This window comes from Medicago truncatula, chromosome 4 (assembly GCF_003473485.1).
Source record: "Medicago truncatula cultivar Jemalong A17 chromosome 4, MtrunA17r5.0-ANR, whole genome shotgun sequence".
NCBI lineage: Eukaryota > Viridiplantae > Streptophyta > Magnoliopsida > Fabales > Fabaceae > Medicago > Medicago truncatula.
The window spans coordinates 26,596,179-26,621,276 of NC_053045.1; the positions used below are offsets into that span (position 1 = coordinate 26,596,179).

At 32.0% G+C, this 25,098-nt stretch overlaps 4 protein-coding genes across 5 annotated transcripts; 3 read left to right on the forward strand and 1 right to left on the reverse strand.

Moving 5' to 3' along the window:
- Positions 1–319: 319 nt before the first annotated feature.
- On the forward strand, positions 320–3,522 carry LOC25492216 (probable indole-3-pyruvate monooxygenase YUCCA10). The gene is made up of 4 exons (XM_013600298.3): positions 320–995; positions 2,429–2,662; positions 2,911–3,036; positions 3,141–3,522. The coding sequence occupies exons 1-4, from the start codon at positions 354–356 to the stop codon at positions 3,363–3,365; spliced, it is 1,227 nt and encodes a 408-aa protein (XP_013455752.3). The 5' UTR covers positions 320–353; the 3' UTR covers positions 3,366–3,522.
- Positions 3,523–3,535: 13 nt separating this feature from the next.
- On the reverse strand, positions 3,536–7,351 carry LOC25492217 (apoptosis-inducing factor homolog A). Its single transcript, XM_013600299.3, has 4 exons — positions 7,144–7,351; positions 6,073–6,329; positions 4,805–5,259; positions 3,536–3,995 (listed from the first exon to the last, which is right to left on the reverse strand). The coding sequence occupies exons 1-4, from the start codon at positions 7,248–7,250 to the stop codon at positions 3,723–3,725; spliced, it is 1,092 nt and encodes a 363-aa protein (XP_013455753.1). The 5' UTR covers positions 7,251–7,351; the 3' UTR covers positions 3,536–3,722.
- Positions 7,352–16,586: 9,235 nt separating this feature from the next.
- Positions 16,587–24,150, forward strand: LOC25492218 (serine/threonine-protein kinase Nek5). Of its 2 annotated transcripts, none has more exons than XM_013600300.3 (15): positions 16,587–17,086; positions 17,231–17,297; positions 17,413–17,478; positions 17,829–17,875; positions 18,022–18,067; positions 18,229–18,309; positions 18,402–18,444; positions 18,538–18,587; positions 18,737–18,818; positions 18,906–18,955; positions 19,124–19,197; positions 19,439–19,490; positions 19,595–20,185; positions 20,427–22,170; positions 23,408–24,150. In XM_013600300.3, the coding sequence occupies exons 1-14, from the start codon at positions 16,989–16,991 to the stop codon at positions 22,167–22,169; spliced, it is 3,090 nt and encodes a 1,029-aa protein (XP_013455754.1). In that variant the 5' UTR covers positions 16,587–16,988; the 3' UTR covers position 22,170; positions 23,408–24,150. The 2 variants fall into 2 exon arrangements, with proteins under 2 accessions (XP_013455754.1, XP_024637478.1); XM_024781710.2 differs by having other exon boundaries at positions 23,415–24,150.
- Positions 23,207–23,839, forward strand: LOC25492219 (NDR1/HIN1-like protein 26). The gene has a single exon (XM_013600301.1). The coding sequence runs from the start codon at positions 23,207–23,209 to the stop codon at positions 23,837–23,839; it is 633 nt and encodes a 210-aa protein (XP_013455755.1).
- Positions 24,151–25,098: the final 948 nt, after the last annotated feature.

Below are 25,098 nucleotides of genomic sequence, written 5' to 3' on the forward strand. Positions count from 1 at the left end.
AAAAAAGTTTTCCATTTTAGTTGTTATAACACGTACAATATTAGACATATTGGACAAGCCCATAAAAAATTGTGGAGTGTTATTTGAACAACCTTTAATTGACAACTTATGGGGATAATCATAATTTGTAAAGAAAGAATAGGTATTTGCACGAAAATCAAAACAGTAGAATGATAAAAGAAAAAATAACGTGAATATGAGATAGAAAGTTGTAGCAAAAATTATTACAAAATGGACGTTGAAATATCATTTTTCTAAAAAATTATAGATGACAAGTGACAACTCACTAAGATGCTCACTAAAGCAGACCTAGCTAGATGATTATAACAGTGTGAAGAACTAAAACAATAATAATGATAAAGAAGAAGAAAAACAACACCATGGAAATTGAAATGCCTGTTGTGATTGTAGGTGCAGGACCTGCTGGTTTAGCAACCTCAGTACGTCTTCACAAACTTTTCATTCCAAACATTATCTTAGAAAAAGATGATTGTCATGCATCTCTTTGGAGGAAAAGAACCTATGACCGTTTGAAACTTCACATTGGTAAAAAGTTTTGTAACCTACCTCACTTACCTATCCCATCTGATTTACCAAACTTTGTTCCTAGGGTTGATTTCCTTCGTTATTTAGACAATTATGTGAATCATTTTAAGATCTGTATTCGGTACAACCGGTATGTTGATGATGCATCTTTTGATGTCAAGAGTGGGAAATGGAGGGTTTGTGTGAGGGATAATAGATTAAATATTGATGAGATTTATGTTGCTGATTATCTAGTGGTTGCAACTGGAGAAAACTGTGATGAATATATTCCCATGATAAATGGGCTTGAAAGCTTTGAAGGTGAATACCTTCATAGTAGCAAATATCTTAATGGAAGGTCATGGTATGATAAGAATGTTTTAATTGTTGGAAGTGGAAATTCTGGCATGGAGATTGCTTATGATGTCTCAAATTGGGGTGCAAATACCTCCATCGTTATAAGAAGTCATGTAAGTTCCCCTCTATCTTCCAAAACAAATAAACACTCATCTCTCTCAGTAAAAAAAACAACATTCTAAAATATGTATATGGTTCCAAATTTAAACTATATATTATCTTTGACCGATCTTTGTTTATATAATCTAACCCTGTAATTTGAGATTCTTTCTATTTTGATGACAGTCTAATTTTTTCATAATTCTTTTTACTCTATATTTTTTTCTACCATTATTGAGGGGCTGAAATAAAATAAAAATAGATAATTTTTCTGATGAAATTAAGTCTAGAAAAGTGACATAGAAGTTGAAGTATTTCATTTTTTTTTCAAACATGTTTAGGAGATTAAAATAAGGCCTCCCACATAAAATTTGAATTTTCCAATTAGAGACAAATTAATTATAAAATTTTGATCGAAATGTGCAAAATTACAATTTTGTTCTGAGAAAGCATATACTCAGGGGTCAAATTTCCCTCCCCCATTTTGTAGACATGTTTAAATTATCATTAGAACCTCCACCATGAAATTTTGATGATTTTAAACGAGTGACAAATTAATTATGAATTTTTAAAGAAATTCATAATTGTGGGGAACGAAAATTCATAAATAATTATTCTCTCGTTTAAAAGCTCCAAAATTTTGTGATTAATGTTATTATGATGTTATAAAACTACTTGGAAAATTAACGAAAAAAATTAGACTCGTGAATATATGCTTTCTTTGAACGAAATTGTGATTTTACACGTTTTGTTTGAAAATTCAAAATAAATTGAGGTACTTTCAGAATACTAAGAAACTTTGGCGATCTTTTCTATGTATTTTTTTAAAGAAGTTTGTACAAAATATCAGCTCAAAATTTGATTTCTAGGCTAAGGTTTTCGTTGTTTTGGTTTTTGAGTTTTATGTGGTTTAAAATATCATAATTAATTTGTCCCTTGTTAAAAAATTATAGTTTTATTTGTGAGGCTCACTCTAACGCTCTAGACATGCCTCCAAAGAATCGTGAAAAAATTTGATCTCTAGTTCATTTTTCTAGACTTTATGCCTATAAAAAAAATGGTACATTTTTGCTTGATTTCAGCCCCATAATTGATGTTAGAAAAAAATTGATGCAAAAAAAATTGTGAGGCAAAAAAAAACCGCATCAGCAAAAAAAAAAAAAAAAACATGCGGCAGCATCCACGTGGTAAGATTCTATGTTATGTCAGTGTTGTTTTGTGTGATTGAGCTTTTGGAAGACCAAATTAATTAATTAGAAAGAATATCAAATTACGAAGGTAAAATCTGTGTTTTATTTTGTATGGGGATCATTTATAAACATCGTGCATATTACATGAATTATTTTAACAATTAACTCTTTTGTCACCAAATCAATTGTTTCTATCCGTTGAGAATAAATATATGTTTGTTATGTTCTTCAAAAAAAAATGTATTTGATATGTTCAGATGCATCCTCTTACAAAAGAAATGGTGTTCGTGGGAATGTGTTTGATGAAATACTTAAGTGTAGAAAAGGTGGACAAACTGTTGGTGTTTATGAGCAAAATGATGTATGGAGATATGTCTAAGTATGGTTTGATCAGACCAAAGGAAGGACCTTTCTCCATTAGAGTTAGGACGGGTCGTCCCCCTAGCATTGATGTTGGTTGCATTAAAATGATCAAGAAAGGCAAAGTAAAGGTATACACACTCTCTAATCACTATTATAAGCAAAAATTAATTTTAGATTCATTCATTAAATGATGTATGTGGTTTATAATAAAGATCATATGCATCATTAATTGAATAAATCTAAAATGTAAATTTATATACGGAATCACGGTTTTTAATGTCAACCATCTAATCAACCGCCTCATCCATGGAAACGTGTGAAATGTCTGCTTGTTACAAAGTTCAAATCGGTTAATTTTCTCATGTAATGTACTCAGGTGTATCCGACGATTTCACGCATCAAAAAGGGCAAGATTGTTGAGTTTGTAGATGGAAAAAGTGGACAATTTGATGTTATAGTCTTTGCTACTGGATATAGAAGCAATGTGTTGGAGTGGCTTAAGGTGCATTATTAATTAATTATATATATTATTGTATAATGACACCAAAATGTAGATTTGACACTATAACTAATTATAGTGTTGTTTATGTTGAAAATATAATGCAGGATTACAAAGAGTTGTTCAATGAGAATGGAATGCCTAAAGGCTGTTATCCAAATCACTGGAAAGGAGAAAATGGACTATACTGTGCATTCTCAAGAAGAGCATTACAAGGCATTGTTTATAGTTCACAGAAAATAGCAAATGATATTAGTCTCACTATAGATGCAAAGAAGCTGCTTGCTGAAGCTGTTGAGGTCAATGCTCGTATCAAGTTATTAGATGAATGAGTTTTTATATGAAAGACAATAAAAAGTGTCAAAACTATGTAATACAAATAGAGTCCTCTTATTGGAACACAATTTGATGACATCTTAGTTGACATCACACCAGATAAAGGTAGGGTTGTGTGTGCATGGAAGCCGAGGTAAGCGAAACTATTGTTATGAAAATCCAGATATATCAAAACTACAATAATGCATCATTCATTAACATGATCCACATCCAGCTTTTGACTCTTGCACAATTACATCTCAAGAAACACTATTTCTCAGCAGCATAAAAAGTTACATGTTCAAATAAATTACATATTACACAAACTACGAAACAGATTTATTTATACACACTAAGCATTTAATAATATCAAGTCAAGTTTCTACAATATGAGGGCTGAGCCCCATTTGTTTTCTTGTTCTACCAACAAACAAATCTCCAGACTTGATGTAGCCAGGAATTCTTCCACTTATCGTTAGGAATGGCAATTGTGCGACTGCATCATACCTCCCAAGTGAAACTATTGCCAATACTGAATGTGGTTTGTATGTTTCCCTCCAACATTCTTTACCTCCCTCAATCATCATCCGCAAGTTCTTCGCAACCACTTCTGCCTGCTTCTGTGCCAAAAACCCTTGCTTGATTTCCTGTTGTATTGAAGTCCATTAAGAAATAAACTATCAGGAGGAAGCTTGTAAAGAGATTAAAATGCAATAGGTTTATAATGGAGAGTCAAAGTTTACATAGGACAAAATTAAAGAAAGAGTTGTATGTGTACATAAGCACTCAATAAATGCCAACACTAAAATCAGTAGGAAATTATTCATATTATGCCTACTTTAAATATTTTATGTCGCACAATGTTTCATGAGCTTGCTATATTTTGTTTAAAAAAGTCAAGTCAACTATTTTGTTTCATAAGTTGTACTTCTGATTCATTTTGCATTAATATCTTCATCATTATTCATTAGTGAGTAGAACTCAATTCTAGTCAGAATTTGGGTGGGTAATAAAGCATGGTCTGAGTTTAGTTCAACGAGGAACACACAACATCATTGGAGCATCACAAGACTAAGGGCCTATTTAGTATTTAGATTGACGTATTTGAGCTTATCTACTGACATAAACACTTGTGAGACTGTTTGGGAGAGCTTATGAAAACAACTTATGAAGTTGTTTTCAGCTTATTTCCATAAGCTCTCCAAGATAACTTATGAAAACAGTTTATAACTTATATAAAAACAGTTTGACTATATTTTTCCTTTTGTTAAAGAAATAATTTATACATTTTGTACTAATACGATAATTTTTTTTGCTATAAGCGATTAATTAAGTTGTTTATCCAAACATGACCTGAGCAACTTGTTGGAGTTGAGTGTGCTATGAAAGGGAGTGGTTACATATACAAACAGTGGTCAAAGAAAAAACAGAATATGTTGCTAATACAAGCACTTACCGGAATGTTTGTAATATCTCCAATTGCAAAAATGTTGTTTCGACCCCTGACTCTCAAGTTTTCATCTACCTTTATCATTCCCCGAACATCCAAGTCATTTTTCAACACAGATTCTTTAAGCCATGACGAACCAAACGGTTTTCCCGTGCACAAGAAATGACAATCTGCTTCGATGGTATCCCCTGCTGAAGTTCGATAGATTTTGTTATGTCCATCTGTGTCACTGTTTAAGTTGACTGCTTGGTTTAGCTTCACCTCAACATTCTTAGATTTCAACCATCTTAGAGTCTTATCAGCAGCTTTTGAGCCTATGAATTCCAACAGCCTTGGTCCTTTGTGCACCAGTGTAACCTTCTTATCCGGAAAATCAACAGCTATCTCTCCAGCAAGTTCTACACCAGTAGGACCTCCTCCAACAATCAGAATCGAACGAGAAGACTTTATCTTTTCATTTTCTGCAGAGAAAATGAACTTCATAAATCAAGTGCTGACAGTAACAATTTATTACATTGCCATAAAATGAATCTATTCCATAAATCATTCATGATACGCTATACTAAATTGAACAGTGTCGGTATATGATATGACTGAATCAAAAACAACAATAAAAATTAGTCTCAGTTATTTTGGGTTCTTATATTTCTTCCATGGTGATACAAAAAGTCGGTGGTCCTTTTATTTAACGAATACTATACGTTGATTCATTTCATACCATGTAAGGAAGGCCTTGCAGTCAACTTTAAAGATTAGCCTACCTGAGTTCAAAGGAAGAAACTCAAGTAGTGTTCGAAATCACGGTTTAAAGTCTTTTAAACTCATGATGAAAGTGTAGTCAAATAGCAGATATAGCAGCACTAAAGCGCTATAGCATAGCAGAACTTCAACAAACCTCTATTGTTCCGCATTACATGGTGTAGTACAAAGTGATGTAAAATGGAGGCTATAGCAGAGTTGTGGCATTGTAGTGCAGCGGAACTTGGACAAACCACTGTTTTTTTACTATCCGTGATTGACAACACTGGATGAAAGGGAAGCTACTATTTGGAGCTTCAATGTAAAGGTATGGTGGGAGTAAAATAACCGTGAAAACAAACATATGTTCAGTCTACTATCCTCAAAGATTAGCTAAGCAATTATAATGCCATAAACACTAAAAGGCGGTCATTATGGCACTCTAGGCTCAATCAACTGTCTATATATTTTGCGTCAATTCAAATTCATAACATTGTCGTCATCTTACTCAATAAAAAATACAAGTTCAAGTTTACCTTCTTTATATTGATGAATTCTTTCGCTCCTAATTTTGGGTACAGGGTCTGCATGGCCGGTGGCAATAACAAGATAGTCATATGCAATCTTTTGGCCGTCTGCAGTCAATACTTCGGTTTCCGTCACATTAACAGCACTGGATGTAACAAGGTCACCTTTTGTGAAATACTGTCTATGGTTTATCAATGTCCTTTCTGCAAAGGATGGTTCCACCATTGACCTCAAACTTGCCCATGTAATCTCAAAATATTCCTTCCTGGATTCGATTGAATTCAATTAGGAAAAGCACAGAAAGACAATTACAATTCGACAGCCATGTGCATGGAAAACTAACTATATTGCACCGACACTTCAGATTGAAGACGTGTCTGAATGTCTGACACGTGTTGGTGTCTGAACGTAACACTTGTAATTACATACCATCACTTTTATTTTCCGAAAAGTTAGGCTCTATTTGTATAAACAACGCAGTAAAACGCTTATAAAATAAACATGTATCATATAAGCGCTTATGCATAAACTATTTCAATAACAAAAGATAAAATAAAGTCAATTGGTTTTCATATAAGCTATAAGTTGTTTTCACAAGCTATCCAACAGAGCTTATGAAAATGGGCATATCATAAGTTGTTTCCATAAGCTCTTCGGAACAGCTTCAAGGATCTGTTTGGATTGGCTTATTTAACTTTACCCCTGATTGGATTGAGCTTATTTTGAGCTTATGAAAAATAGCTTATGCAAATAAATAAGCTTTTATATTAATTCATAAGTTCTCACTAACGAAAACTTTATCTTCATAAGCTGTTTTTTCATAAACTACCTTAACAAGCTCATGGATAATAAATAAAAGCTCAATCCAAACGGGCATCTTTTGCTATAAAAAGAGCTAATACATAAGCACTTATAACGACAATATGAAACAGTTTTCAACCTCAAAATTGAAACTTGAAAAATTGGGAAATTCTAAAAAGCAATTAAGATTCCAAAAACACAAAAGGGTATATCAAAATTGAAAGTAAAAGAATAATTAAACAAAGTTACAATGAAAAGAAAGAAGATTGAATAATTACGGATCAATGAGGATGACATGTGCATGAAATTGAAGAGATTTAGCGACGATAGAACCAGCAATACCACCACCTACGATAACAACTCGTTCTTCATTTAGTTTTCTCATTTTCTCTTCCTCGCTTTCTTCTTTTCTTACACTTCAATAAATACTTTGCTAAAGGCTTTTCTTTTAGGTTAAGATAACTCTCTTCATGATGCTTTGCTTCTTGGGTTAGGTTATGACAAAAGATAAATTGGGTAAAAGTTTGTTTTTTTAATGTTTTATTATCTTAACTGTAATTCAACTAATTTATCTTGATCTATGCTTGCATGGATTGGATTTGGCTGTATATTTCCCTTTTCAATTTTTGTTTTATTTAAAATGTTTTTTAAAAAGATAATCATGTTGTTACAATTTAAAATTTGAAACATCTATGTATATAATTTTAATCAAAATCTAACTAATTTCATTAAAAAAATATTGTTCATAATTTACGTGCGTTCACGCTATAAAAATAGCATACAAAACTTAATTGTGTTTGAATCACTTATTTTATTATGTAGAGTGGATTGTAGGCGAGTAGCAACAACAATTTTATTATCTAAATCAACACTTAATTGCATTTGGATCACTTGTTTTATCATGTACACTGATCACATATCATCTTACGTTATTTTCAGCATGTTTTTCTGTCATTCTAGTAGTGATTTGAGTCAATAAAGAGGGGTTTTAGAAGAGTTGGTCGTCGTTTAAGGGACATTTTGTAATATTTTCATATTGAGTCATGTAATTATAATTTTTTTTTCTCTAAACAAGCAATTATTATGTGTTTTGTAAGTATTCTATTGAAAAATCATGTAATTTGGCAAAGCAAGACACTTTATGAAGAATTGGAAAGACATGGAATGAAGATTCAAGAAGCCTCTGAAAATAAACCATTTATTTCAAATCAGTTTTGATCTTGAATTTTCATATCAAATTTCACCTTCTCATGCTCCATTGTCTTGTGTTTCCAAATTCTTAGAAGGGCGCACGAGAGGGATGACAAACCATCTCCTTGTATTGTTGGTTTAGCTTTAGGTGTCAAACATCTTGTACTAATCAGTGTTAAGTTATTGTAAATATAATATAAATTCTTCTTTAATTAATAAAATGTGTTGTATTATTAAATTTTATTGTCAATTTTATATCATGTCACTTTAAATTATGTAACCACATTTTGGATTTCATAATCCAAAAAACGTCAAATACGCTTCGAACGGGTAAAATGGTCAATTTAGAGGGGACATGAGAAGTGCATGAGGGTGGAAAAAGAAATCTCTTACAAAAATTAAAAGGCTAAACTGAAAACTTAATGGGCCTAATTTAATTCATTGGGCTTTGAAAAATTTATTTGTAATAGCTATATGATGGAAGTTTCTTTTCTCACCCTACTCATTTCACACGCACCCTCCACATTTTCTATTTTATCTTTGTTCAAATTATATAATCTGAAGCATTTTTATATTATTTCAGGATATATAATATAAATCCTCTAAAAACTCATAAGTCAGTGTTTTTCAATCAAATTATTTTAATTCATATTTGAAAACTTTTTGCATTACATAATCCGAAGAACTAACGAAACATTTCGGATTATATAATATGAAAAGTGTTAATCCTCAAAACATGTTTCAACCATAAATGGTAGTCAAAATATTGACATATTTCGGATTAAAAATCCAAAGAAGTAAAATACGTGTTGGGTATCAACACAGAGACCATACCTATTTGTATAAAAAGCACATTTATTTGCAATTTTACACTGATCTTGCAACACAAATCAAACCACATTATTGATACGCATCAAAATATAACCTATGATAATATTATGCACTAATTAGATCAAAATTTACACTAACTTTGCAACATAAACCATACCATAATATTATACCTATGATAATCCAAATCATGCAATATATCTGAAACAAAACATTTAGTGGTGATGGCCAAATAATACAGAGTCATAAAACTCATATAAAACACACAAAGTGATAAACCCTACTATGTAGCATGCCCCTTAGCCACCCCTTCCACCCTCTGGCGATACATCATTCTTGCATGAGCCTCAACAATGATCTGATCCAAACCTTTCTAGACTAGACCACCCTGCACCACTTGGCCATTAGTCAGTATCTAGCGGCTATTGTGCTAATTCAACCTAATGGTGGGTCCATATTTAAATGCAATCATGATAGTTTTGTTGCCTCTAACACAATCGGGTTGTGCATCTATATTTAAATGCAATCAAAATCACATATGCAATTCAACAAATTAACATTCGATGCATATGAGTATGTTTTAGATTATATAATTCGAATCTGAATAATTTGTTTTAGATTATACAATCTTTATAATATGAAACAAATGCTTGAACCAATGTGAACTAACATTTTTTTTTTTGTTGAAATTGAAATCCCATGAAATAGACCAAATTCACTTCAAGAATGACACAACATATGGTAGTTTGAATTTTGGGTGGTTTTGAGAAGTTTAGGTCAACAGATTGTATAATTCGAAGTTTTTTTTTTTAAAAAAAAAAAAATTATATAATCCAAATTGAGACAAAATTGAAAGTTTGAAGGATGCGTGAGAAAGAGAGGGGGTTGAAAAAGGAATTCTGGATTCTTTAAGTGGAAAAAAAAAAATCATTTGAAATATCTGTCATTTTGAAAATATGCCATTAAAAAATTGTTTGGAAAAACAACATAACTAAAGAAGTTAAACATCCTTCGACCAAAAAAAAAAGAGTAAACATCCAATAATGACATTCACTTAAGTTTCATAAAAATGATCATTGATGGGTTGTTTTGTTTGTCATCATTCATTGTTTGTTTGGATATGGACATATAGTTTGCATTTTCCTACTAATTTTAATCGACAATAACAAAATAAAAGTTCTAAGAAAGACTCAAGAGAATGTTTGGTTAATGACTTAATGGACTTTAACTAGAAAACAACGCTATTTAGACAATCCTTCAACAACAAAACAAAAAAAATGTTATAAAGTTTAATTTTAGTGAATTACCACTTCATCTGAGAAAAAAAAATGCTAGATAGACTTATAAGAGGATTATTTTTTTGAGGGTACTTATAAGAGGATTATTGTGTTGCTATGATGTCTTCAAATCACTACAACAATATTCTAAACTGAATTAATATAATTGACCTGAAAATGAAGCCACACCTTTTTTTCAAAGTTCACGTACAAATCAAGAAAATGAGAATGAAGCCACACCTTTTTCTTAAAGAAAACCTGAACTTGAAGTCAATTTGATATCTTAGACTACTAAACATATCGATTTCACATTCTAATCTAATAAATTATCTCAAGCAACAAAAATAATATTATCACTAATTAATTACTTGTTAGTTACGAATATGACAAATCTTCCTATAGGTGCCTAAAATAAACTATCATTTATAGTATTTTCTTTTGTTTGGTTACACACCGAAAAATTAAAATTGATATGAAACTCACATCACGTTTATTTTTTTATTGAGAAATTATATTTGTATAATTATTTTGTGACAATTTTTTAACATCTTTCTCGTTTATATTCATATTATATTTTTATTCGCTCACTTCCTTTTTCTTCCTCGATTGTTTTTTATCAATAAGAAGAGAGAAAAATAAGGTTGTCTTAAAAATTGTTTCAAAATGGTTGTATAAATATCATTACTCATTTTCTTTAAAATTAAATGAAGAAACGTAAATCTTTTTAGGTCTTTTTTCTGGTTTATTGCTTTGATTTCTTACGCCTGGTTATAAGAAATAATTTTAGGATTTTTTTTTTTCAATGGAAAAAAAAAATACTTCATATGAGATTACACAATACACTTTTTTTATTTTCATCTCAACCTCGATATTTAGCGAAAAGGGCCGTTGTTATTCAAAGTATGATCGAAAGGTAAATAAAATTTGTTTAAGAATTATTTCAACTTCGAATCTAAATTCTCCTAAAATATTTGTCTTTAATCGGAAGAATTGTTTAAAAGAATCAGAATTAAAATTTGATTGGAACAATTTTTGTTTAGACTTTATCTCATATTAAATATATGTTGCATCCACTCCTCTCTCGTATAATATTTTTTTTCGGTGTTAACCATCAACTTTTCATGGAGAAAAGGGGGGTTTGATAGTCTGAAGTTTGACCATGAGGTAAATATAACTTGACGAATAATTGTTTTACATAGAAATCGAACTTGAGTTCTCTCAAACTATTAATAAGTTCTCGATGTATCAAGGTAGAAGCAAAACATATTATTTGCTATAAAAAAAAAAAAAAAAAGAACTAAGCATATTACATAAACTATTTTGGCAGTCCCCGTGAGCTTAACTCAGTTGATAAGGACAATGCATAATATATACAAGGTCTGGGGTTTGAATCCCAGACACCGCCAAAAAAACTATTTTGACAAAATTACACTTTTAGTCACTTGACATAATTTTAGATAACAGTTCTCGTCACATATCATGAGATTAGTGATCTTAATTAAATCATCAAGCAAAAAAATAAATAGCCAACCATAGACATAAAAAAAGTCTCAATCACAGATTATCAATTAAAATTGGCATCCCATAATATAGAGGATCGTAGTATGGATATATAGTCAGATGTTTTCTGATACGCAAGATCCTCATTTCAGAGGTGAGTGTAGAGAATACTAGCATCTCTATGGAGAAAATTATGATATGAAGATAATAACTTAATTTTGTCCTTTTGATCCATTTATATATGAATGTTCAAGCTTTAAACTCATGCTTTTATTTTCTTATGACCTTTCAATCTTCAAATCCATGGTCTTCATCTATGTTTGTATAAGAATATTAGATTTGAAACTTGAAAATCCATATAAAAATTTACCAAAAAGACAAAATTGTAATGAAAAAAAGATAAATGATCAAATTGTTACATAAAATTAAGTTAAAGGACTAGAAATATAGTTTTGCCAACTATTTTTCATTTTATCTAATCAAATAATTAAAAAATATATTTTTCTTATTCTTATGTAAGTTAATATCATACGAGGTTGATGAGCTCAACCAAACAATAAATTATTAACTTAAACCGATTTATAGTTTGAACAAATTTTTACTAGGCTTCGATTATCTTCCAACCAAATTTTGAATTACTAGACCATTTTTCTAAAAATTGAAAGCTTAATACCAAAAGATCAATTAGACGTAATTTGATTGGAGGATGCAATAGGTAAAAATATAGATGAGGCAAGAGATCTCACTTAATTTTCCAAACGTCTATGTCGTTTCCCTTAACTGCATATGCTGATGAAGTACAAAGCCATGTGCTTTATACATAACATAATAATATAATTTCAACGTGGATGAGAAATTTGCACATGACATGGTGTTCCTATAGTACGACAGAGCACTGAAACCATGGCACAGGTTGCATTCTTAATGTTTTCTAGTTGCTTGATCTTATTCAACTTCCATTATTCGTATAGTATCATAAACTAATCATTGTTTTTTCTATCGTTTTCAACTCATTGAACTTTGTGTAAATGCTGGTGTCGTGGTGGTCCCTTATGTGCAATTTTTGTTAATTCCATTATCTACTATGTGTTTGACAAATAACACAGTAAAATAATCACTTTCGTGGATAAAGTTTCTTTTTAGAGAATCTTTCATTGATAAAGTTTTAAAATCTTGAACCTGGTGTGCTTTTACTTCCTCTATTTCTATTATTATTACTATATTAGGTAAGATAAGATAGTGGGTTGTCTTGGTCATCAAGAATTCATGTTAACCTAGCTGGAGTAGGAGAGATACTGATCCTAAACATAATCTATTTAGAGTAAATAAAATAAGAACTCTAGTTTATTTTGAGAAACAAGAACTTTTAATAAGAACATGAGGATAATGTTATATCGGCGTAGTGGGAAGTGTGAGATGATTAGAAGTTTCATGTTAGATGCAAAAGTGAGTATTGAACAATGTATAAGTGAGAGAACTCATAAATCTGATGTATTAAGATTTTGGGTTAAGATGTAATGTTCAAGTCACTTGTGTGAGTAAAATGAATGAAATGACTCACAATCAATGGAAAGAATGTTGTGAAAAATGTGAGGTGAGTAGAAGTTCCATATTATATGAAATTGGAACAATGTTTTTTTATTTATTGTGTGATTGCTCTTGACTCAATGTAGATGATCTTTTAAGCACCCTTTTTGACTCAACAATATTTTGCAAAATTGAGTATTGAATTGAAAGTTTATATCATATTGATCATATCTATAAAATATGGTCAAGTCAAGGTTTATATCGACTATTGCCACCTGAATTTGGTTACTTCAAAGGACGGGTATCCAAGAAGATTTGATCCACAATTGATGTCTCAAATCAAAGCTGAAGTAGATACACTTCTAAAAACGATATAAATTTGAAATGTGGCGTGGTTGTCTAATATAATGCTCGTCGTGATTACAAAATATGGTCAAGTCAAATTTTGTATCGACTATTACGAACTGAATTTGATGACTCCAACGGAATCAACTAGTTGGGATCCACATTTGATGTCTCAAATCAAAGCCGAAATAGAGATGCTTTAAGGAAAACTTAATTTAAACGACTATATGATACGAATAGTTGTCCAATATGGTGTTCGTGATAAAAAAAATATGGTCAAGTCAAGGTTTGTATTGACCATTTCAACTTGAATTTGACTACTCCAGAGGAGGCTAGTGATGCAGATCTCACATTCATGGAACAAAAATAGTTAATGTCAATCATCTCTTTATATGAGTGAATTATTATGTCATTCAAACTTAAGAATGTTATTAGTTACTTTCAAGTTCAACAACATACTCAAATCCTTGCCATATGTACCAAGTCACTTTGTTACTCCTAATAATTTCTTTTATTTTTAAATTTTTTTTAAAATCTTGGTATCCAATCCATAATATTTTTTAGGGTTAATAGTACTTTTCACCCCTGTAATATATGCCATTTCTGGTTTTCGTCTCTATAAAATTTTCAGTTTGATTTTCACCCTCGTAAAATTTTTATTTTTCGGAAAACACCCTTAATAGACCATTCAAAAACCAAAATTTCTTGAAAAAAAATTCTGAAAATGGCCTACTATGAGTGTTTTCCGGAAAATAAAAATTTTACGAGGGTGCAAATCAAACCGAAAATTTTATAGGGACGAAAACCAAAAATGACATATATTACAGGGGTGAAAAACACTATTAACCTTATTTTTTATTGATAGCATTATTTAATATTTATTTTATTAACAATCAATCCTTCATGATTTATCCAATATATTAATTAAGGCACATGCATTAGACATTCAATCTGCAAACTGATGGTGACAAATGAATGAAAATTAACATGTTCCTTAATTACCATGGAAAAATAAATAGATGACTGTCGGTAACATCAGTACTTTTTTGTTTTTGACAGCAGTATATTTCTTTTTCTCCCACGAAGTTGACAGTACCATTCGTACATTATTAGCATCACCATCAAACCAACATTGAATTATGAATGGAGAATAAGAAGAGGAAGAAGATGCATGATGGAAAATAATTATAAACCGACCAAGTAGTACTTTTTTGTTATACAACACGTTATACTTCTTTATCTATACCTACGGTGCATAGTTTTGCTCATTAATCAAGCCAAAGCAATAGTTTCTTTTAAATGCATCAATTTTAGTACGGATAGCTTTTTAAATTACGTAATTGTTTACCTAACTTCTGCCAAATTAGAAAAACGTGAAGAATATGATTCTATCAATATACAACAACATTAATTTCACACCAATTGCAATTAGAACAGATTAAGAGTTACATAGCGATGTGCTTTACATAGTCTAAATTTTTATTTATATAAAAAAAATGTTTAGTATAACAACTTAGCTAACAAACATTTTTTATGAGAATGTCTTGATCCATACTTAGCTAGTTAGCTTACCAACATTTGAGACGAGTGGAATTTAATAAAATTGGAGGATTCTTAAATGGAGGATATCTCCAAAATTTTTAGGTCAACTGATTTAAGTTAAGAGTTTGGAGGAGTTAAAGGATCAATGCGACTCGAAATGTCAAATTTTGGTTGAAAGAAGTGTCCATTTGTGTCCATATTTAATACACATGTGTTTACATTTGATATGGGACAATTAGTGACGGATTCAAAAATATCAAATGACGTGGCAATATTATATATGAAAAACACATCAACATATGAATGATAAAAATATTAACATAGCAAAAATTTATAGACCTAGAAAAAAATAATTATTACCATTGTTTGATAAGTGATAACAATTAGGGATGACAAAAAAATTGGTATCCAAAGAAATTTGCAGATAAAATTGGTCACACACTAAGCAACTATCTTAATGGATATCCGTGGATAAAATAAACATATATTTTTTAAGGAATAATAAACAGATATTTTAAATACCTTAAACTTAATGAATACATAGGCGACTTAATTAAATTATTTAAATATCCTTACAAATATAAAAGTTATTAAAACAAAAATAAATCTTCAACAAATTTAGCCTTAAGGAGCTAGAATAATATGTATTCTTGTGTTGGATGTGATGAACTTTGTTTTGGTTAGAAATGAAATGTACTAGTATGAATATTATTATGTTTTGATAAAAATATTGAATAATAAATGTAGTGTGTTAAATTCAAAGTGAAATGAATGTAATGATCTTTTGTTGTTAAATTTTAAATAATTACAATTTTTTTAGAAAAAGTCTTTTTTAAATATAAAATAAAATAACCTTATCCATAAATATCTGTAAATACTGGTCGGTACTTTAAATTTCGTAGATCATCCATTTATTGGACACTAGTGCGAATATGTGACATACATAAATATCTATTTAGTTTCTCCCAAAAAAAAATATTTATCTAGTAGTCATACATTTGGACCGACCCTAAGAATGTAAAATTGAAAAGTGTATGTATATTATTAACTCATATCAAACATGCTAATGTGTTTTTTTTAGAGAAAACATGATAATGTTATATTTGTAACTCACTTTTCTAAAAATGTTTATGATAATCTTAAAACAAACATACACAGTTATAATTAAATTTTCTTATACTTATAGAATTATTTTATGTATATACTAACTAAAGCACACACATAAGAAATTCAACCCACATACTATTGGTGACAATTGAAATGTTACTTCTTATAGCAAAATAAATAGATAATCTGACAGCAGTATAGTATAGTATCTTTTTCTCCCATGAAGTTGACACTTTTTTTCATACTTCATTTTCACCATCAAACTAACACATTGAATTATCAATTATCAAACAACAACAAGATTCAAATTGCAAAAAAAAAAAAAATAGTAAAATATCAAAATTAAAAAAAAAAAACATTAAAAAAACATGAAAAAATTGTAAGCCTTGAAATGAACCTGGTAGACCAGCTGTGACTGTCGGCGAATAACAAAGCACACCCATAAGCCCCCCTTGTTCTTCTCTCTCTCTAAAAAACTCTTCAACTGTTAAACATAAGAGAGAGAAAGTGTGTTTTTTTTGTACTTGGTGCTTGTTTTTTCTTATAGCATTGGTAACAAAGATTGATACTTTCAATCTTGTTTATTGTAGTTTCATAGAAAAAACATTGAGGGTCATGCTATTTTTGTTGCTCATTGTATAAAAGTGAGAAATATTTTTGATGGTGTGTTGTTGAAGCAATGTAGGAGAAGGTTTTTGAACTGTTTGAGGTTGAAAGTGAGGATTTTGAGAAGTGGGTAATGGTGTAAGATTGGTTACTAAAATTGGGTTTTGTTTTGTTTGGTGAATTGTGTTGAATTGAGAGTGATGGAATCTAAGATGGATCAGTATGAGATCATGGAACAGATCGGTCGTGGAGCTTTTGGTGCTGCTATTCTTGTTAATCATAAAGCTGAGAAGAAAAAGTAATAGTCAACACTTAATAATTTTTTGGGTTTCAATTACATTTATGGGTTTATCTTTGTGTGTTTTTTGATAAGAAATTTGATGTTATATAGGTTAATAAGTTTGATGATTTAATGTTGTTCTTTTCTGTTTATGGTTTGTAGGTATGTGTTGAAAAAAATCAGGCTTGCTAGACAGACTGAAAGATGCAGAAGATCTGCTCATCAAGAGGTGAGTTTTTTATTATTATTATTTTTTTATTTTTTTCAATTTTTGGAATATCCCTTTTTGTTGATTTGATCCATAGACTTGGAATCTGCTTTTATTTGTGTGGTGCGAATCTTAGATGGCTCTTATTGCAAGAATCAGGCACCCTTACATTGTTGAATTCAAGGAGGCTTGGGTTGAGAAGGTGAGATATTTTCTTAGTTTTTGTATGATGTAATCATAATAGTATTTGCTGTTGCCGAGACCGCTAAAACCTTAATACTTGCAATTGCGGCTGTGGACTTCAATTTAGAACTATATATTTGTGTTCTTAAATGAAAACGAGTGGATCATGATCGCGTTGACAGTTGTGTTGCGATTCTTGATGTTGTGAAGAATAGTTGTCAAATGCAGCCTCGATTGAGGTGGAGCTGTGGTGATGCAGACATAAAAATTGTGATGTCACTGGTCCGATTGTGCTCGCAATCGTGTTTTGAAAAATACCAGATAGTGATTGTTATCTTTTAAACTAAGCATATTCTACTTGTGTTGTAGGGTTGCTATGTCTGCATTGTCACTGGATACTGTGAAGGTGGAGACATGTGAGTCTATCTATTGATAATACCTATGAACTTGCAGTTTCATGTAAAAGTTCATAAATTTTATATGCCAAATTTCTTAATGTTTGGTATACTCTTTTCCCTACATTCAATAAAAATATTTGTTTTTCTCCTCAAATTGGTAACAGGGCTGAACTGATGAAAAAATCAAACGGTGCTTATTTTCCTGAGGAGGTATTCTTTCCCTCCAATTATTAATTTTTCTTGTTTTTCTCCTCAAATTTGTAACACATTTCTTTATAACCTTTCTCTTTATGTATTTTTTTTCTTTCGAACATCTTGATTAATGTTAAAAGAATGTAATGGCTCACACTGGAAGTTTTGATATTGTTCAGAAACTCTGCAAATGGTTCACTCAATTACTGCTGGCAGTAGAGTATCTTCATTCAAACTATGTTTTACATCGCGACCTAAAGGTATTCTTATAAGAAGCAAAATATATGGCCTACATTTCTTGTCTTCGATTTGAAAGATAGTTTAAGGTCTGATTTGTTGATTCTGCTGACAGTGTTCCAACATCTTTCTTACCAAGGATCAAGATATTCGCCTCGGTGAGTTCATTGTCTAGTTTTTCTTACATCCGATGTAGATATTTAAGTTTCAACTTTTCATCCTAAATTTGTCTGTATTTTTCTGGCATATAGGTGATTTTGGACTTGCTAAGACACTAAAACAAGATGATTTGGCTTCTTCGGTATGTATGAAATACATAAATTGTTTCTTTCTTCTTTAAAGTCAAACTATTTCCTTAACCACAAGTTAACAAGTGCATTTCATTTATGTACAAGTACACAGTTACAAGATGTGGAATTAGTAGTAATTGTTATTAACGTTTCTATGCAGGTGGTAGGAACTCCGAATTACATGTGTCCTGAACTGCTTGCAGATATTCCGTATGGATTCAAATCTGATATTTGGTCATTAGGTATATATATATATTTTTTAAGAAAGCATCTGATACTTGCAGATTTGGTTTTTGTCCAACTGAAATTAATTTTTTTTGTTTATTCAGGCTGCTGTGTATACGAGATGGCTGCTCATCGTCCTGCCTTTAAAGCGTTTGTAAGTTTCTTCTGACCTTTTTTACTTTATAGGCAACACGATGAATGCTTGCCATGTGATTCTCTACACTGTTTTGTTTTAGATTTTTATGTATGTGGAGATATCACACCGTGTGTAATTTCTTTAATTTCTTGCGTTTTTAACAATGTGTTGTGAATTATGCTTCAGGATATGGCAGGATTGATAAGCAAGATAAACCGTTCCTCTATTGGACCTTTACCTCCATGTTATTCTCCTTCGTTGTAAGCATCCATCTATCTATTTTTGCCATTACGATCAATACTATTTTGTTATAACCTTTTCGACGAAATCAGACTTATAACAAGATATAGTTGCTAGTTTGCACCTGTGTTTTCTGTTTTCTGTGTTTGCGCACTTAACGACATTGTTATAGGCCACGTTTTGTTGCACAACTTCATTTTTGTTTCCGTTGATTTTGATAATTTTCTTCATTGAAACCGTGGATCTGTTTACTTGCTACAGGAAAATACTAATAAAAGGCATGTTGAGAAAAAGTCCCGAGCATCGACCAACAGTATGAATCTCTTGAGAATACATTTTTTTCCAATTTAGAAATGATTTATTTATTATCCTTGTTTTTTTTTTCCTCCCAAACAAGCTCACTATATTTTCTCACAGGCATCTGAGGTGTTGAAGCATCCTTATTTGCAACCTTACGTCGATCAATACCGTCCATCTTTCGCTCCTCTAACAGCCTTTTCTCCTGAAAAACCGATTTCTTCTGCCACTTATACTAAAAGACATATGGCTGAAAGTCAGAACAGTACTAGTTCAAGTAGTGACAAAGACAGTTTACTGTCAAATGAGAGAAATATTGAAACAACAGCGCCGAAGTGTGATAACAAAGCCACTGAGATGGATATTGCATTGATCGATGATGATGGCTCCGAGCAAGAGGTGATAAAATCATCTCAAAATGAACAGCATTCTAATGTTGAATCTAAACAGCCAAAAACAATTAGAAATATAATGATGGCATTGAAAGAAGGGAAAGGTAGAGAAGCAACTTCTCCGATGAGAGGCAGTCGTCTAAAGGCTGGTGGAGTATCAGCGCAGAAAGTAAATACAGACATATCATCTAAATTACCTAAACCTACTTTCATTGCTCCGAGTTTGAAGCCTAATTTTGAGTCGCCGACTGTTCCACTTGTAAAGGCATCCCCTGATTCTTCAAAACGGATATATGGATCACATCAGTCAAAACTACAGGTACATTACCTTTTGAAATTGGATTTGATTGATATACATTGTCAGTATTACTCTTTTTTACACTTTCAATTAGTTGTAATCGTCAAATCATAAAAAAGTTAGACTTTAACTGAAACTATCTTTAAAGTCACATACATGATTGATGGTGATTTCTTGATAGTGTAAAAAGTTTTACATAGTACCAGCTATTTTCGAAGATTTCCTCATAGCATTAAAATTATTTACTTCTATGTACTGGCAGTTACTGATGACCGAGCCCTCACCGAAAGTTAAACCGAAACATGATATGACTCCACCATCTGCTTCTATCAAACAAGTAGAAGGGGATGGAGTTCCTCCTAGGCCAAGACAAAGAACTCCTCCAAGCTTACTTCGGCGGCCTACTTTTCCAGGACGAATGAGGCTGGCAGGGTTTGATGTTCCAAATGCAGCGAACGATAGCGGGAAGCTAGGTCCAAGTAATACAGACCAGGAATCTGAGATGAGCCATTGTCATTTGTTCAATGGAAATGTACCGCGTATTTCTAGACCAATTACTAGAGAACCTCACAAGGCTTTTGAAAGAAATTCTAAAGCAATGCAAACAGAGAGTAGTAATTCTGCCTCGTCTTCGGTTTCTATTCAGGGATGTGAACTTGCTGATGATGCAACAACTTTTATTGACATGAGAGAACATATACTTCCTGATCATGACAATGTAACAAAAAGTGTCGGTGTAGACTCACGTCCTGACAGTAGTCCGTCGACAACCTGTTCGCGTTGTACGATGGCTGAAGAAGCGTCAGAGGAAACCTCTGAAGTCACCCTGAATTTTCAGAATACTATTAGTAATGATGAAAAAGTGAGTTCAAATTTAACACTTGATCAGCCTGTTGAAAATTCTAAGAAAATGTTTGCTTCCGAAGATAGTCTTCCGAGAAATCAGACAACTGTATCTACTGCTTCTATATGTGATGATAGATCAGTTGATATACCTACTGCTTCTATGTGTGATAATAGATATGTTGATACATCTACCGAAGTGGCCGAAGAAATCGAAGGTCTTCGAGATACTTCTAATGAAATGGCTTTAACCAAGTCTCTTAAACATCCACACTCAGTTTCTGGAGAAAAGTCTATTTGTGAAGAAGTTGGTTCGGTAAACAAACTCAATAATAGACCTGAAACTGTCACCGATGATGACAAATTCACGGTGAAGGAGCGATTGTCATTGGTCTCTGAAACTGCTCCTGTAATTACCTCTACCAAAGCATCGAGCCAGAAAGTTTTGCAAGAGAAAGGAACTGTAACGCAGAATCCAGCACAAGAAAGGCCAGATACTAGTCATCTTCCTGCAGCCTTTGATGACGTGATCCATGTTATACGCCATAGTAGTTACCGCGTTGGGAGTGATCAGCCGGTAATGGAATCGGTTGAAATGGGAGTTCAGAATGTCGATGTTGGCAAGTTTATCAATGTTATGAGGGATGACATAGAAATGAGAAACACAAACCCTCAAATGACTCTTAAATCTTCGAATTCCTCTGAAGCTGAAACCTTGAAATCTAATATATCTGATCAGTTGGAGATGAGAAATACAAGCACAAGCACCCCTCCTACACTTAAATCCTCAAGTTTCTCCGATGCTGCAAGCTTGAAATCATCGAGCATTTCTGAAAATCCTCAAGATGTGAGTAACACTGTTTCTTTAGTTTCGGAATCTGATTCATCTGAGCACAGTAAATGCAACATGCCTACAACCAAAGACAAACCACCGGAAAAGGAAATACTTGACGTGAAATCATTCAGGCAGAGAGCAGAAGCACTTGAAGAGCTCTTGGAATTGTCTGCAGAGTTGCTGCAACATAATCGATTGGAGGAACTTCAAGTTGTACTAAAGCCATTTGGAAAAGATAAGGTCTCCCCAAGGGAGACGGCGATTTGGTTAGCAAGGAGTCTTAAGGGAATGATGTCCGAGGAAAATGGAGGACGTTGTTCATCATGAGGTATCTTGATTCTTTACTTGATGAGTTTGTTTGTATTTGATGTTCAAAGTTTTCTTTTGTAGTTAAAAGCTACCTAAGAGAAAAATGTTTGGCCTTGCTTCTTCTTATTTTCATTATTGTAATTCTTTCAGTACTTTTTTTGACGCTGTAAATAGTGATCATACAAATAATAATACCAACTTACGGTTAATTGTATGGACATTCTGTGCCTTGGAATAGTTGTTAAATATTACAGTAAACATCCAATCTAGTCTTTAGAAAACATCTAAACTAATTTTATTTAGCCACTGAAAATGCAAAGTACTAATTTGATCCTCAAAAATCTGAAATATCGGTCAAAGTAATACTTTTTTCAGAACATTTTACTCTCCATTTGATCAACATTTGAAAATTTTGAAGATTACATTAGTAATTTTCGTTATTTGGGAATTTTTTTTGTTGTTGCTGAGGACCAATTTCAGTTTAGTCTATATTTTTGGAAGTGTACATTTGAGACTGCATAGCTTGTCTGAAAGTGTATTTTTGGATGGTACTAAACTCATGATGTATGATAGGAAAAGTTGAGCTTATTTTCTAATCATACAGATTACAGAAGCAGAAACCAATCTTTGTTGATACTATAATTTTCAACAAAGCACATAATGAATCTTTCCTACTTTGAGAGAAAGTAATAAATGTAAATGGACCTACCTTATTAGTATTATACAAAATAACATAGTTTTTGTCATTGAAAGGGACCTACCTTAAAAATCAGTAGTTCCTACACTTCCACTAAATTTCCATATATGCACATTTTGCTTTCTAGGAAGCATCAAAGCTACTCTATCTCATGCAACATTTAACGCGTTTTCTTACTTTATTAATGTGTGGTTTTTATTTCTATCTCCTCATATTCAAATTCATGATATACTTTCTTTTTTTGATCACTGCATCACCTTCACCATCATAACAAATACCTATACCAATACACTGCTTTTGAAAGATATATAGTAAGATTAAAGCACAAACCTTATTTTGAAAATCCAAAGTAATGAACATGGAGCACCCTCCCACTAGAAATATCCCTACAAGATCTTCTGACATTGGTTTTGTCCGGCGTCTGACGTTGACAGTGGTAACCATCTTTGTCATTTTCATGGCCATCATTGGCATAGCTTGGTTTGTCATGCATCCACACGACCCTAGTTTTACGGTGACATCACTTTCTGTCTCAAACTTCACTGTGTCTGATTCACAGCTTACAGGCGTGTTCGAGGCGGGACTGACCATAACAAACAAAAACAAAAAAATCCAATTGATTCTCGACAATTTCGGTGTGGTGATACTTTACGGTGAAACCGTGCTCTCGGAAGCTGAGGTGCAACAACCTATACTTTTGGTAAAGATGAGTAACAAGAGTATGAAGGTTGACTTGGTAACGACGAATTCAGCGAAGTTCGTGCATAAGGTGGTGCAAGAGAATCTAGTTGAGGAATGGAACAAAGGGGTGGTGAATTTTGATGTGAAGATGGTTGTTAGAGTTGGATTTGAAGCTGGAATATGGCCAAGCAAGGAAAAGACATTGTGTGTTTCTTGTGGGGACTTGGATGTGGAATTCTATTCTACAAAAGACACTGGAAAACTATTGGGTATTGGGAAGAACTGCAACATAGTTGAAGCTAAACCATAGTTAGTTAGTTATTGAAGATTGCTTAATTATAAGTGGAATGTTAGCATAATCTAACGCTATTTTTAGTTTTTACACACCACTACTCTTTATCTTATTGAATAAAATGTACGTGAAATTGTTAGAAATCAAGCGAGTGGTTATATTCCACATCGACTTGAAATGGAGAAAATGTCGGATATACTAGATAGACGGTCCGTACACCTAGTGTCTTTAGGTTTTTGGGAAATATGTGGTGTTAAGGTCTTGTACCAGTCCTGGACGTTTAGTTAACTGCCGCTTCTAAGACTCTGCAACAAAGATCCTTCAAATCATATAGGTTTTACCTTTTCTTTGATTGAATTCATATAAATTTTACATTAATATTTGAGAGTGTGTAAATATCATGTTTTTTTTGTGAAGTCATTTTTGGTGGTGTTAGAATAATGCGTTGGCTAGGGAGCATGTGCTCACATTTTGTTGCTTGTAACTTTGTTACCTTAGTTTAAGTTAAATTGGATCCGTAGGGACCATGTTGCATAATGAGAGAATAAAATATTTATGAACTGTCCACGCGCCTGTATTTGAATCACACATCGTCAAGATTCTTACATCGCGCAATGCATATGTATTTGGAGACAGTCGTCTTATAAACTACTTTTGAGATTGAGATACAAACCTATTTAACATCGTATAAGATTTTGTATGACATGTGAGAACTAGACCCATACTCATTGTTGCTTTTATCCCCCACTCAACTAACCAACAAATTTCTGTTATGCTGTTCAACTATATCTGAAACATCATAACAGAAAACTACTTAAGTAGTTAGTAACTGTAACAATCCCAGTAACTGTAAACATAAATTAAAATGGAAATTTTAATTTAACCTTATGAAAAAAACTAATAGAATATGTTAGTATTTGGAACCTACTGCTTATAAAAGGCATTATTCACTTCACATTATATTCATACTGAGTTGTTTAATCTTGAAACAACTTCTTTCAATTCTGTTATATCTTCTCTTTCTCACATTCTCACAAAAAATCTTTCAATCATGAAGAACAACAAAGAACAATCTCTTTACACCATTGATCTTGATGATTCATCTTTGAATCAAGCTTATGCAACAGCAACTACACTCTTTGCAATTCTTGGTGAATGGATGATCTTGATTCTCACATGTTCAATCGCATTGTTCTTCGTTCCTCTAACTCCTTCTTTCACACTCCATTCAACAACTTCAACTGTTCTTAATGTCACCAATGGAAAAACCTTCACAG